This window comes from Octodon degus, unplaced genomic scaffold (assembly GCF_000260255.1).
Source record: "Octodon degus isolate 3935 unplaced genomic scaffold, OctDeg1.0 scaffold00019, whole genome shotgun sequence".
In the NCBI taxonomy this organism is placed as follows: Eukaryota; Metazoa; Chordata; class Mammalia; order Rodentia; family Octodontidae; genus Octodon; species Octodon degus.
Genome location: NW_004524595.1, coordinates 20,755,656 through 20,770,237, shown reverse-complemented (window position 1 = coordinate 20,770,237; position 14,582 = coordinate 20,755,656). Strand labels below are relative to the sequence as shown.

Genomic DNA, 14,582 nt, shown 5'->3' with positions numbered 1-14,582 from the left:
TCTCTCTCTCTCTCTCTCTCTCTCTCTCTCTCTCTCTCTCTCTCTCTCTCTCTCTCTTTTCTGTTGCCACACTTTGCAATTTCCACATTTCCACCTTTTGGAGATTTAGAGAAAGGACAGGATCAAAGAAAGAAAAATAAGTCAAATAATTCTGCAAAAAAAAAAAAAATCCTTACATCAAAAGAAAAGAATCGCATGTTTTAAAAAAGACACTGACACTCATATAAAGTTTCAAGATCATTTGTCTCCAGTTACTGAATTTTCTTAATAATGACTTGGTTCATCAGGGCCTGTTCTGTCAGGGATGCTCATTTGCCCTTGTCAAGGCCTTGTTCTCCCCCTTTTGGGGAAGGGAATGAAGATCTGGAACGTGCAGTGGTTGTGTATCCCACAAAGCAGGGAGTCGCACTGAAGCCTGGGGTGTTTCACAGTGCAGCAGTGGTAATGGAAATCTGGTTGCCCTGAATATAATGGTGAGGTTGCCCTTTTGGAGTGTGTGACTTGGTTAATTGGATTGAGCTCTAATTGGTGCCATCAAATTCTAGACACAGAGCCACTGTTGTTTTTCCTTCCTGTCTTTGAGCTGGAAGGGTAACAGTGCCCGAATTAATATTGGTTATGGGATTTGAATATAAAGGGCTTTTTATTGAATATATATGTTTAAAAGCAAAAGAAATGTCTTCCAATAAGGGAGCCTCACTCTAAGGAAAATAGAAGCAAATCATTTAGATGAATAAATTTCAAACTTGACTGAGAAACATTAGGCTGAAAATAATAACACAACTCACATAATGACCTAAAGAATAATCCATTAAATAGGTGCATCCGAATGAGGAATTATTAAGGAATAATTAATGTCTTATATATATATTACAAGTCATTTTATTTCAAACTTTTTTTTAGGAATTGAACTTAAACTTATGGAGGAAAGTGAATGAGCCTTAGTGCAGGCAGAAAAAAAATATGTTGGCTTACAGATAGAAATCTTAAGTTATTACTGAAATCTTAAGTTATTCAATTTTGTTGAAAAGATTTTTGTTGTTCCAGAGAAGTGTGGAGTTGTCTTGGATTCCTATCAATGGAGAACAGGTTTATAAAATGGCTTGCATCATGGTGTCCAGGGTGTGAGATTATCTATGGCAGTACTTCATGAGAGAACTTCAAGAGTCTCCTGGAGGCTAGCGATGTAACTCATGTAGGTGCCTAGAATCCTCATTCCCACCAAACCCAGCCTCAAAATAATCTCTTACTTGGTGCTGAGTGGCCATAAGTCATTGAGCATCTAGGCATTTTGCTATCTTAATAATTCCTCATTCGGATGCACCTATTTAATGGATTATTCTTTAGGTCATTATGTGAGTTGTGTTATTATTTTCAGCCTAATGTTTCTCAGTCAAGTTTGAAATTTATTCATCTAAATGATTTGCTTCTATTTTCCTTAGAGTGAGGCTCCCTTATTGGAAGACATTTCTTTTGCTTTTAAACATTTTGCTTTATTGTTTGCCGATGTCAGGGACAGTTATTTCTTCCATATAGAAAGCTGGCCAATCAACTGAACATGACTACCCAGAAAAGTAACTGCCGAAGAGTGGCCCATAGACTGTCTACAGCAGGGCCACCTGAAATGCTTTCAAAATGCAGATATTTAGGTCTAGTGATACTCTAATATAACTTGAGGTTTAAGAACCACTACCATAAACACAATAGTGTAAATCACTGCTGGTGTCAAGTAATTTCTGGGATTTATTGATGTAACTTAATTTTCAGTGTTCTTTAAAACTATGTTACTGATCAACACATCTAGTACTGTCAGCAACTTACTTTGCACATCTTGTGGGTGTGTGGGAATGTGTTCAATCTGTTGTTCATATTCAATATATTGGATAATTGCCTTGGACAGTTGCTTATACTCTTTTTATTCATAGTATTTCATACTTGCTCTTATTTGTTCACACTTGTTTTCCCATCAAAATCAGTGCCAACTTAGGCCTAGGAAATAATTTGTTCTTAATTGATGTGAGTTAGAAAGGTTGGGTGCTTGCCTAATTACTTTTCAAACTAGTGTCTTGAAGACCTTGCTATCTGTTGAGAATCTAGCATGATAAGCTTTCTTTTTATGCTTTTTCAATACCTGGTAGCCCTTCATATTTAGTTGACATAGAACTCAGTTACCTTACTATGAAGTGATCCATAATGAACAGTGTATCCCATGTTATTTTTCTGCCCCTGCTAAAAGTCAATTTTTTTAGACTGATTTAATGTACTAGAATCTTATCATCTAATGTACTTATTTGATATGCCTCACATTATCATTATATCCCTTCCATCCTTCCAGTAAAGAGCCTTTAAGTAAAGACAGATTTCTTGTGTTCTGAACTCTGTTTCAGGGTGAACCTGGCTCTTGGATTAATGGATAATAATTCCCAAGTTGTAATTAATTTGGCTTATACTACTTTTTTTCCTGCTGTCTGAGGAAAAGTGTATTATTATCCATGTGTATATGAAATTGGGAAAATTCCTTACCTCTTTGTTCAATGCATAGTCTTTATGAGCTATTATTTCAGGCTTTGTGGCTCAGTTACCAGAGGAAGTGGGCTAGAAAATTGATAAAGGACAATGAGGCAAGGTCATAGAACCCTCCCTCCTGCACTAGGGTAGGTAGATGAGCTGTATAGTTTTCTTTAAGTAGTACTCCTTAATCAGCAGTTCAGTCAGATGTGTACATCCTATGTTTTATAAGAAATGTCAAGGGGTCCTTTCCCAAGGGAGTGAGATCATCAGATGAAGGTTCATTTGGTTTCTATGTCCCATATCCTTTTGTAAGACCTTGAAGTTGGCAATGCAGGAAAACAGGAACTCCACCCTAGCTCCATGAATTGCAGAACTGTTGTGTTGGTTTATGACCATCTGCCCATTCTTCCTGTTATGACACAGCTTGTGAACTTTTACTGGGAATGGTGAAAAAGTAAATCCTGGTTTGATACAATGAATTGCTGAGGAGGTCTTTTAAAGTATAGAGTATACATTGTTTATGGGAGGTGTTTCCTACTGGGTCTAACTCAGTGGCAACTGCACTCATTTATTTAATTTGTTTCTAGGTTTTCCTAGTATTGCCCTTGTTCCACCCACCTTGAGTGTACGAAAAGATATACTTACAATTATGGCTAATACAACTCTCCAAATTACTTGCAGGTAAGGATTAATTTTAGAATCAGATTTCCTGGGATAAAGAATTTTGTTTATTGAGAGAACAGTGATTTCCATTATGGTGGATTTGTAATAGTGTTGTAGTATCGTCTATAAGTAGTGAGGTTTCTAAGAGTATAATAATGAAACAATAGCAAAGATATTCCCTTAAAAATGTGTCTTATTTTGCTATTAATCTTTCAACACACACACACACACACACACACACACACACACACACACTCATGCACGCTTAACACCAGCACAACACCAGCCATATAGTAGACACTTGATGTATATGAAATATAAAGCTGAAGCCTTGGCTTATGGAATAGAGCTGAGGAAGTCATGAACCATCCTTATTTTACCCAGAAGGGCTTTTAGACCCATTTTTAGCTCTTTCGAGGACTTTCCTTCAGGGTAAAATTCTGGCTCTACAGGCAATTTAATAATATACTCTGTGTGTATGTGTGTGTGTGGTGTGTGTGTGCGCTACACAGGTCATGGCCTTATGCCCTGGCACTGCCATCTGGATGCCTCTTGTCCCATTGGCCAGCATGAAGTCCTGCTACTGATTTTTGGTATCTGTGAAATTGGATGACTTTGACAAGAAGAGGCTTTCAACTTCTGTTTTCCAGCTAGGCAGAAAGGAAAGAGCTAGATGACCTTGGGGTTTCATGGAGCAATCAGAAAAGACTTCTCAAGATCAGTATGTTTTTGGCAAAAACCATGATGGTTCCAGGCAGTGCTACTCTCCAAGGAAAGCACTGGGGCTCACAGAGACTGGGAGCAACTTAAGGCACTGATTTTTGGACTACTTTTTTTCAGTGATATGACCTCAGTTCCTAATAGTGTTTGTCACTAGTAGAAGGTCAGTAAATATTTCTTGAGGGAATGAATGTGTAACTTAATAGAAAGCCACTTACTGCAGTGACACAGATCCATCTTAGATCTCAGAGTGTAGAGTAGCCTACTTCTCAAAGGCAGTTTACTAATACCTACCCATGGGAAAAAGCACAGTAGCGGGTACTGTTTCTCAGGCCTTGCTGGTTCAAGACATTTCCAGGTAGATTTTCCTCTTACTTACTCTTGAAAACAAAGGTTACTTAAAATCACAAATAATGAATGCTTGCTTTGAAAACTCTGCATAAACATTTTTTTAGGTGTTGAAACAGCCACAGCGTGAAGTAATTTCAGGAGTCTGAGCAGAAGGATCACAAGTTTGAAGCCAGACTAAGCAACTGAATAACTTATCAAGATCTTGTCTCAAATAAGCAATAATAAAAGGGCCAAGGATGTAGCTAAGTGTGCGGGCCAGGGTTTGATCCCTCGGGCCACCAGTGTTGCATCACCACCAGTAATTTCACTGATGTAGCTGCTGCTCTGTGGAGATTTCAGGCTTGTTGAATGAACAGTAATGTTGTAGGCTTGTTAGTGCTTACCATATTTCCGAGATCTTATAGAGAAATGGTATAATAAAAGTATTCTGTGTTTCAGTGTGATTCTAGAAGGCTCATACTTCCATTTTCATCTGTCCTAACCGTACGCCTTAGCCTTCTCTTTCCCACTCTTACCTAATTACTCTGTTCTTTCCCTAGCAATCTAGATGTGCACAAGCCCTGGGCCTTTACATTTACTGTTCCCTCTGCCTGAAATACTCTTTTTCTCAATATTCATGTGGCTAATTTCATCTAGTCCTCCTTTCTATATTCACTCTTATTTTCTCCACAGTACTAACCATGATCTAGTATGATGTAAACTTTACTTAGCCTGTCTTCTCCAAATAGACTAAGATTCCATGAAGGCAGAGATTTCTTTCTTTTTGTGGAGTGCTGAGAATCCAAACCAGAGCCTTGTGCATGCTAGAAAAATCTACTACTGAGCTCCACCCCCCAGCCCTTAAGGCATTGATGTTTGCACGACTTTTTCAGTGATAGGTCCTCAGTTCCTAACAGTGTTCCTAACACTGCTAGAAGGCCAGTAAATATTTCTTGAGGGAATGAATGTGTGACTTAATAGAAAGCTTAGGACTCTGTAAGCGATGCCTGAAACCGAGTCCATAGCCTTGTGTCGCAAATCAGTGTAACTTGTCCTCACTGGTGGAAAGCTTTGAATTTGTCTATGTAACTTGGAGGACTCAGCCTTCTGCTTTCTCTGTCTCCAAGCAGTGTGCCATTTCATTAATACTGCCTTGGAATTAATTTTTCAGGGGGCAACAGGACTTAGACTGGCTGTGGCCCAATAATCAGAACAGTTCTGAGGAAAGGGTGGAGGTGACTGCGTGCAGTGACGATTTCTTTTGCAAGATCCTCAGAATTCCAAAAGTGATCGGAAATGATACTGGAACCTACAAGTGCTTCTACCGGGGCACCAACATGACCTCAGTCGTTTATGTCTCCGTTCAAGGTAAGTGGCAGAATAGAATTCATTTCCTGAATCCACTTACCAGTTACAAAGCACAATAGGCACAAAGAAGAATGGAGTCCAAGAAAAGGCTGGCTGTGAAGGCTGATCACTGAACAGAACAAACCAAATTCTTCTTTCACAAGACACTTTCTGAAGAATGACTAGTTTATTGGTTCTGGAGTTTGGGCTGCCTCGCATTGCTTTTGCCCACATAGCTGGACTCTGATCTTTGTTTCTGTAGTAAATCTGTGTTCCTTGCAGGCTACAGAAACTCGTAAAAAACCGTCTGGTGTTTAACGGGGAAAAAAGCTGAAATCTTTGAAATCAAGAGAGATTGAGAAGTGAATTATAGAGAGGTTTCTGTGGCGAGATAGGTTATCTTCAGCAGGGTAAGAGATCTTCACAAGAATGCATAGGGAAACAGCCAAGGTTCTGGAGGATAATTTTGTGTGCATATATTTGGAAGGTGCAGTCAACAGAATCCGCTCATGGATTCATTACTACTTATACTTTGCAAAATTAATTTGCATATTCATGAAAAGTTTTTACATCCAGTGGCCCTGTGAGGGCAGTGTTTGGTTTGTTTGTTTTCCTTCTGCTGCGTGATTTGATAAGGTTTGCCTTTGGGATGGATACAGGGAGGTCAAATTAACACCCATAACATAAAATATGTTATTATTCCATACTGTAATATGAATCATGCTGTCTTTAATGTTTTTAAAGAATCTTACACTACTTTTTCTTATGAAAAACCTATCAACTGAGAGAGTTATGATACTGCATACTCTTGAGGAATGTTGCATCATGTTTTGTTAAGATATACTAAATATTTTTCTATACATTGAGGGATAGAGTGTTAGACATTTTGTTTCTTTGTGTGTAACTTTGCACCCTAGAGGATTTAAGGCAGTGAAAATGGCTTAGATTTTTCCAGAAGTAACTTTTACAGGGTAGGAATTTCATCCACTTTGGGAAATATCTTTTGCTTTTTTGTCCTTACATTGCAGTAGTGTAGCAGGGAGAAGTAGAAACCATGTCAAAATAATTTGTCACTCCTGAATTGTATGGTATTTGTGACTTATGTTTGCCCAGGGTAAGCATCATCCTGGAAAAAATTCTATGCCCTCCTCCTCTCTGCAGGATTTGAGAGACAAGGTTCAGGCCTTCCTTTTGATCTGGCAGTCTTGGGAGATGAGGTTCTCTCAGAAGATTGCAAGGATTTCCTGCTTTCAGACTGTCTGGAAATACTAAATATGAACTTCTCCCACAATGGCTCGTTATTTCCTCCTCCCTACATCAGGAAACCTGGAGACATGTGAAAATTCATTTCACGAGTTACAGTAAATATTTTATTTTGAGAGGATGGGTGGTTGTTTGGGTTTCTTTTGTTTACTCCCTTTTGAGGAGCTACCAAAATAGAGTTGCTTTATTACATAACTTACTCTTAGGTCAAAGGGTTAATTTAGCTTCCAAGGCTCACTCTGTAAGTATATTATATAATTTTTCATAATATGTGGGGAAAAGGTAGGCAGTACTAAGAAGTGATGATTCCTCTCATTGTTTATTTGTGGACTTTGGAGATACTATAAAATTCTGCTTTTGGTTTTAGTTTAATGTTCTAAGTTGAGCTATCCATGATTTTGATCATGCGATTTAACAGTAAGACAACACTGGATATAGTATTCCATATGGACAGGTCCCTTAGTGTCCTCTGTGCTGCTCACCTTGCGTTCTTAGTCTTCTATCCTCATTCCCTTCAGCAATGGACAGAGGCCAGAAGAGGGCCTTGGCTTCGTACGATAATGGATATGGCATGTGGAGGACTAGCTTGGCTTCTTTTCTGTGCTTTCCAGCTGGGAAGGAAATCAAACCTTAGCTGTTATTGGGAATTAGCTGCTTTTCTTCCTTTTGGTTTAATTAACTCTTTCTTCACTTCTGCAAATGCTTGATCAGATGTATTGAGCATAGCAAAATGACAGTTCATCTCTGAAAATTTAAGCATAACCCTGAACCTTATCATCTCCATCTCTGGGGAATGATCTAGGTCCCCAGGAGTGTGTTAACATTTTATGAATAGTGTTTGAATGACAGTAAAACTTCCTTTAGTTTTCTTCAGTCATCAGTATTATGGTTTTTCAATTATTTGTTATTGGAGATACTAATAATTACTAAACCTTAACTAAATATAGTAAGTATTGATCATAAGTTTGAAAGATTCTTATCTACAGTGTTCACAAGCTTAAACTATCACATAGAGCATTCTCTTGAGTAATTGCATTGAAATATTATGTGCTTTTTTTCTGTGAAAGATTTCCATTTGTTTTCATGGCACTTATATTATTTAGTTAGAGAGAAGATGAACTTTTAATGTCAGTATAACTTATAGGCAATATGTATGGATTTAATTTTAAATTTTAAAACAATTTTCTTTTGCAAAAAATCATAATAGCTCTAGTTAAAAATATAGTGCCTATAAAATGTTGTACTTGTTGATGTGCCTTGTAAAGGGGGGTCAATCTCATTCTGGGAGATTTCTTTCAAGTCTCTCTGTCTCTGTCTGTCTCTGTCTGTGTCTGTCTCTCTCTCTCTCTCTCTCTCTCTCTCTCTCTCTCTCTCTCTCTCTCCCCTCCTGTAACATATCTTTGGGCTCAGATATACACATATAGCCTAATGTGTGGATGCCTTTGCCTGGTTGAGATGTCACTTCTGATGATTAACTTCTTTAATTAAAATTTATGAATCTCAAAGATGGTTAACTTTTCTGCCAAAAATCACTGATGGAATTAAGTTTTCTTCTAGATTCCAGATCGCCCTTCATTGGTTCTGTTAGTGATGAACATGGTGTAGTATACCTTACTGAGAACAAAAATAAAACTGTGGTGATTCCATGTCGCGGGTCCATTTCAAACCTCAACGTGTCACTCTATGCAGTAAGTCACATCATTTTTAATTAACTCAACAGGATAACCTGTTTTCAAAATATAAAAACAAAGAATTTCAAAGATTCTTTAGTAAGGGTAAAAATGACAATGAATAAAACCAACTTGTATTCTTAAAAATAGGATAAATTCTTCAGTGTTTCTTGTGTGTGTCTTTTACTTCAGGACAGCACTGGGCGAGATATCTGATATTTCTCTCTTTTCATTACTTAGAGGTATCCTGAAAAAAGGTTTGTTCCTGATGGAAGCAGAATTTTCTGGGACAGTGAGAAAGGCTTCACTATTCCCAGCTACATGATCAGCTATGCTGGCGTAGTCATCTGTGAGGCAAAAATCAACGATGAAGTTTACCAGTCGATTATGTACATAGTAGTGATTGTAGGTAAGAGGCTATTTCCATTCTTTTGGAATTCCATAAATTCCAAACAGCAAAGAGTGGTTTTCTACATAAAGAGCTTGGGGAGGAAGATAAAGGGTGAAGGACAAGGGATACTGAAAAATATAGCTCAGGATATAGTGTTTGGCATTTCATTACATCCACTCTGCCCTTCAGAATAAGCCCCTGGGCAATTGAGTTTTCTCCTTTCATTCAAGGACCAAGGATGAAAAAGAATGTCATTACAGGGACTCATTTTAGGAACTATTCAGGATTCAAATTGCTGCATGGTATCAGGTCTTTTAATTATACCTGTTTTATGGAAAGCTTATTCATTTGCTAAAGCTGGGAGCTCTAGACTTTTCTACCCATTGGGTTTTGCCATCCTTAGATTACAATAGGCAGTGCTTTGTAGATCTCTGTAAGCCATTGTCCCCAGAGTTACCAAGTTTTGATGAGTCTCAGGGAAAAATACATCTCTTTCAAAAACTGTTTGCAGCCTTACAGGTTTCTTTTCTCTCTTCTTTTATTTGCTTCAGGGTACAAGATTTATGATGTGGCTCTGAGTTCTCCTCATGGAATTGAGTTATCTGTTGGAGAGAAGCTTGTCTTAAATTGTACAGCAACAACTGAGCTAAACGTGGGGCTTAACTTCAACTGGCAATGCCCTTCTTTGAAGGTAACACTAATAATTCAAAACCAGACCTCTCACTATTTTGATAAGAAGCTCTAATGAAGTTTACTTGAGAGATAGGCCCCTCTCTGCCTCTGGCCAGATAGAATATAAAACCCTTAAGAAACACACACATATCCATGCTTATGCATGTGCACACATGTTCTCTTTTGGAGAATTGCAGAACAGACAGCAGCCCAAAGATGCAGTGCAAGGAACTCAGCCCCAACCTACTGCAGTCAGGCTGTGAACATTAGTTTGGTGGGTAGTTACATCTTTCCACATTGTGCTTATTTTTTTGTTCTTAAAAATGCTTTATCTATTTCCCTTTAAGGGAATTTACCTTAAAGAGGTATCTCAATCCATATTTTTAAACTGTAATCTTATTGGCTTGTGTCTCCGCAGTCCACATCCATCCTATTTTATCAAATGAGGTTTTAAAGATCCTAATTCAATCACTTTCATTCATTAATCCTGAATCCAAATATACTTCTTGAAAGCTAAAAGTCTCTGTGATTACCATTAAGTTCCCAAAGGCAGAGATTTGATCTTGTGGTTCTCTTGAAGTCATTGAGTCATGATCTCCTGGACTTTGGAAATGAACTAAACTCTTTCTTCAGCATCAGCATAAGAAAATTGTAAACCGGGATATAAAACCACTTCCTGGGACAGATGCTAAGAAGTTTTTGAGCACCTTGACTATAGATGGTGTGACCCGGAGCGATCAAGGGTTGTACGTCTGCTCAGCGTCCAGTGGGCGAATGACCAAGAAGAACAGCACATTTGTTAGAGTCCATGGTGAGCTCTGATTTCCTGGGAAATTACGCTATGCCTAGAAGAGTGAGATTACTTAAACAGATTTCACTCACCTAGCTGTTCCTATTTGTTCATTCAGAGGACAGTTTTGAGCCCTTGCCATGCAAGACACATGACCCAGGGTCAGGAGTATGGTTTTGGGGTCAGACACTTGAGTAAACATCTCAGTTTTAAAATGAGATGAACTAATATAGTAAGTACTCAGCACAATTATTCCTTGTAGTTATGGATGTGATTATAGCTGTTACTATTACAAGTACAGTGTTAGTATCTAAGATGATTTTTCAGATTGGAAGGTTGAAGGGTCCATTTGAATAGGCATGAGCTTTGTAAATTGAGGGAACCCAAATTCAGTTTCTTTCTGTGTATGGAACATTGAAAAAATCACCTTAAGTTTTTATTTATTCTCTCTCATTCATGTAAATGTCTTAGTTTAAGTCATCAACATGGCTTCTTCCATACAAGCTTTGCTAGGGGTTTTGGGCTTCATATATGTGAATGTATCAGAAAGAGATGAGTTCTAGCTTATGCTTTTATAGCATTACTGTGTGACTTGTGTGGAAAACTTTAGGGGAGGTAAGAGCAGAAGAAGGGAGCCCAGTTAGGAAGCTAATTTCAGTCTTCCAGATGAGAGACAGTGGATGACTTGGATGGTGGAGCCCCATCTCTGGGGCTCAACACTTGCCCTCTACAACTTAGAGGAAGACAGGCACAATTTGGTTCAGAGGGTTTGGGACTTTTGGGGGAATCCAGTGCATGACTTGCTAGCTCCAAGACAGGAACATTGTGGCGGGGCAAAACTGCTCAGTTCATGGGGGCCAGGAAGCAGAGGGGAACAGGAACAGACAGGAAAGGGCAAGAGATCTGATACAGACCCCACAGTCACACTTGGGGGACACATCCTGACAACCCAGAGTGTGCTTTCCTAATGTTACAGTTGGTGACATTCAAGCCAGTCAGGTTGACACACTGCAGTTTAACTCCCATGGGAGTAGAAGTGCAGGTGGTGGGAGCGCTCTGATTTAGGATGTATTGTGAAGGTGAATCAACCAGAACCGAGTACACCCCCATTGGCTGTGGGGTGTAAGAAAAAAAGAGTAAAAGGTGACTCAGGCTTCTTCAGAATGAGCAACTGAGTTAATTTGGTTTTATTTGCTGAGATAGAGAAGCTTAAGGAGGCAGTGGAATTTGGAGGAAGAGTGTTGGGTGTGCTTATTTGGCAATGTTCATCATATAGAACAAGTGGAGATAGTTAATACATAAACTTGGAATCCAAAAACATTAGGGTACAACATACAAACTGTAGAGTTATGTAAGTGGTATTTGACATCTGAGGCCAGAGCAAAGTATAAAGATGAGGGGACCGAGTCCTGGGACATAAGAACAGATGGCAGGTGGGTAGAGGCTGCCATGGGAGCAGAGGAGGAAGAGCACCTGAGGGACCTTGGCACAGGGCAGCAGATGCTTTGGCTGCGGATGCACATGAGGGAGAGAGAAATGCCGGTGCAGAGACTAGAGAAAAACTAGAGTGTGCTGTAGGAAGACCATCTGGTCTCAGAGCTGTAGTCCTCAGCCCACTACAGTCTTTGACTTTGCACTTGAAATGGGAAAAACAAAGGACCGTTTTAAGTAAGCTCATATTTATGAGAACATTTGTTTTTTATTTTCTTCTAGCTAAACCTTTTGTGGCCTTTGATAGCAGCATGGAATCTTTGGTGGAAGCCACAGTAGGAGACCTGGTCAAAATCCCTGTGAAGTACCTGGGTTACCCCACCCCTGAAATCAAATGGTAACTATTGGGAGCAAATGGAAAGCATTGCTTTGCATGAAATCAAATCCTTCCATTGAGTTAATTCCTTGGGTTGTTTTCTCCTGTAGGTATAAAAATGGAAGACTCATTGAGTCCAATTACACAATTAAAGTGGGACATTCACTGATGATTATGGAAGTAAGTGAGAAAGACACAGGAAATTACACTGTCATCCTTACCAATCCTGTTTCAAAGGAGAAGCAGAGTCATGTGGTGTCTCTTGTTGTAAATGGTGAGTCTGTTCAGTTTTCTCTTTATCCAAAGATTATGAAGGATATGTTTGCATCTTCCTAAATCAGCTTGCCAGCCTCCCTCCTTTCTCACCCACACCATAACAGGGTGATTCATAAAAATCAAAATGATCCAGGGAAGCAGAATTGAATTGAGGTGTGGGATTGTGTGCTCACATTTCTTAAATGAGCTGTTTGAGGGTCAAACGCAAGACTAAAGTGGATGGTACAGTTGATGAGCAAGTGCTTGAAGCAAGACCACCTTGGTTCCTACCTTTACTCCTATCTCAGGGAGCTACTCACTTGGAGGCATGAAAGGCTCTTCTTGAGTGTGGGGGAAGGGTTTGATGTTGTAGGGCTGGTTCAGGCTGATTCCAACTCAGAAGGCTTTTGTCCGTGGACACTGTTGGCTTGCTTGGAGTCCAGGATTTGACTCAGAGTCCATAAAAGGGAGATAATAGGCTTTTTTCTTCTTTCTTTCTTTTCTTTTTCTTTTTTTTTTTTTTTTTTGTGGTACTGGGAATTGAACTCAGGACCCTGCACTTGTCAGGCAAGCGCTTATTCTACTGAGATATCTCCCCAGCCCAATAATAGGCTTTTAATTGGACTTTATTTTCTCAATCTCAAAGATATAAGTAAGTATTGGGGTGAAAAGAGAAGGGTACCATGGTCAGGTAAACCTGGGAAATGCTAAGGTGGTATAAAACAGTTTTTTCTTTCAGGACTGTCTAGGGCCTTTATTGAGTTAATGGATATTGCTGTTCTTGAGGGAGAGAGACAGAGTAGTCAAGGTTTAACAAGGTCTATTTGACCTCAACACCTTTTTCCCCCTTGAGTAAATCTATTAATACCTTGTACTGCATAGTTTGAGAAATGCTTCTCTGTTGCAATTTTTATGTGCTCCTTACTGGCATGGCATGTTAAAATTAAAAAAAAATACTCTCTCATGACATGAAACTGCTTCCCCATGTATCCTGGTGCTCCCCTATGTGTCTGCTAAACTTGACTTCATTTCCTTCTTCAGGGAGTATTTTAAAGGTCACCGGTTCTACAGAGGTTGCTTAGAGGCAGTCCTGGTGTGGGAGGCTTGGGAGGGGAAAGCACATAACTGGGAAGCTGATAAGTGGGGTGGGGCAGAAGGTGGTCCAGCAATAGAGAGAAAAGTGGACAGTAAATAGCTCTAACTCATCAATTTGTGAGGTCAGTAAGCATTTGATTTTTCCCTAACATTTCCCCCGCTGCGTGAAGTAAAGAAAACAAACTCAAGTTTTAAAAGTATAAAGGAAAATCTAAATCTTTATAGAAAGGAATATTGTGGTCATCAGTCTTACCTCTTCTTTCCTCCCCCCACTCTCTGCTCTGCCCTCAGGAGCATTTAGGTTGACAGTAATACAGTTCAAGGAAATGACAATTATAATACAAGATTATTGTTTTGTACTAGTGACTTAGAGCCTGAAGAGAAAGCAAAAAGGGAAAGACAGAGAAGGGAAGAGGGAAGGAAGAGGAAGGGAAAGTAGGGAGGGAATAAGGGGGAAGGATGAGAGAGACATTATGTCAGGATTTAATTCTTTTGTAATGTGGTATTTAAGTAGTGCTTGGGCTCAGAGGTTAGGTTTATGTTGGGCTTTGCTGGGCAACCTTGGACAAGTCTTTTAGCCTTTCCATTTCCTTTTCTCATGTGTAAAATTGGGAACAATAGTAGTGTTGTGAGGATGGAGTGGATAACGAGGAGACCTCTTAAGGCCATGATAGGCACATAGGAGATATATGTCCTGTGTACTATTTCCCTTCTGTAGCCTGGCTGGGTTCTGAGGTTAGGACAGGTAGAGGGAGCTCTGTTGTGTAGACGAGAAGAACTGAGATACGGAGTTGTGAGATTTGTGTGAAGCTGCTCAGTTTAATAGCTTCTATTATAATTGTGAGGACCACATATAGAGGACAGCTCTGTTGTTTCCAGACCTTCATGTTCTTTGGAAAAGAAAGTGGGGTAAAAACCAAAGTCAGCTTGGCAAGGTAATATGGCACATGTGTGTAACTCCAAAACCCTGAGAGGCTGAGGCAGAAGGATCTCAATTTGAAGCATAGCCTGTGCAGCTCAGTGACTCAGCAGGGCCCTGATGTAAAATAGAGGTTCTACATTTAATCC

At 39.3% G+C, this 14,582-nt stretch overlaps 1 protein-coding gene across 1 annotated transcript in view; it reads left to right on the top strand.

Annotated features, from left to right (window-relative positions):
- Kdr (kinase insert domain receptor) overlaps positions 1 to 14,582 on the top strand; it is a 48,184-nt gene that overhangs the window by 1,291 nt on the left and 32,311 nt on the right. Inside the window, exons 2-9 of the mRNA XM_004627515.2 lie at positions 3,099 to 3,192; positions 5,396 to 5,592; positions 8,392 to 8,522; positions 8,745 to 8,913; positions 9,447 to 9,586; positions 10,201 to 10,378; positions 12,071 to 12,185; positions 12,275 to 12,438. Of these exons, the coding sequence (XP_004627572.1) occupies positions 3,099 to 3,192; positions 5,396 to 5,592; positions 8,392 to 8,522; positions 8,745 to 8,913; positions 9,447 to 9,586; positions 10,201 to 10,378; positions 12,071 to 12,185; positions 12,275 to 12,438 (1,188 nt within the window). The remainder of the gene's footprint in view (positions 1 to 3,098; positions 3,193 to 5,395; positions 5,593 to 8,391; positions 8,523 to 8,744; positions 8,914 to 9,446; positions 9,587 to 10,200; positions 10,379 to 12,070; positions 12,186 to 12,274; positions 12,439 to 14,582) is intronic.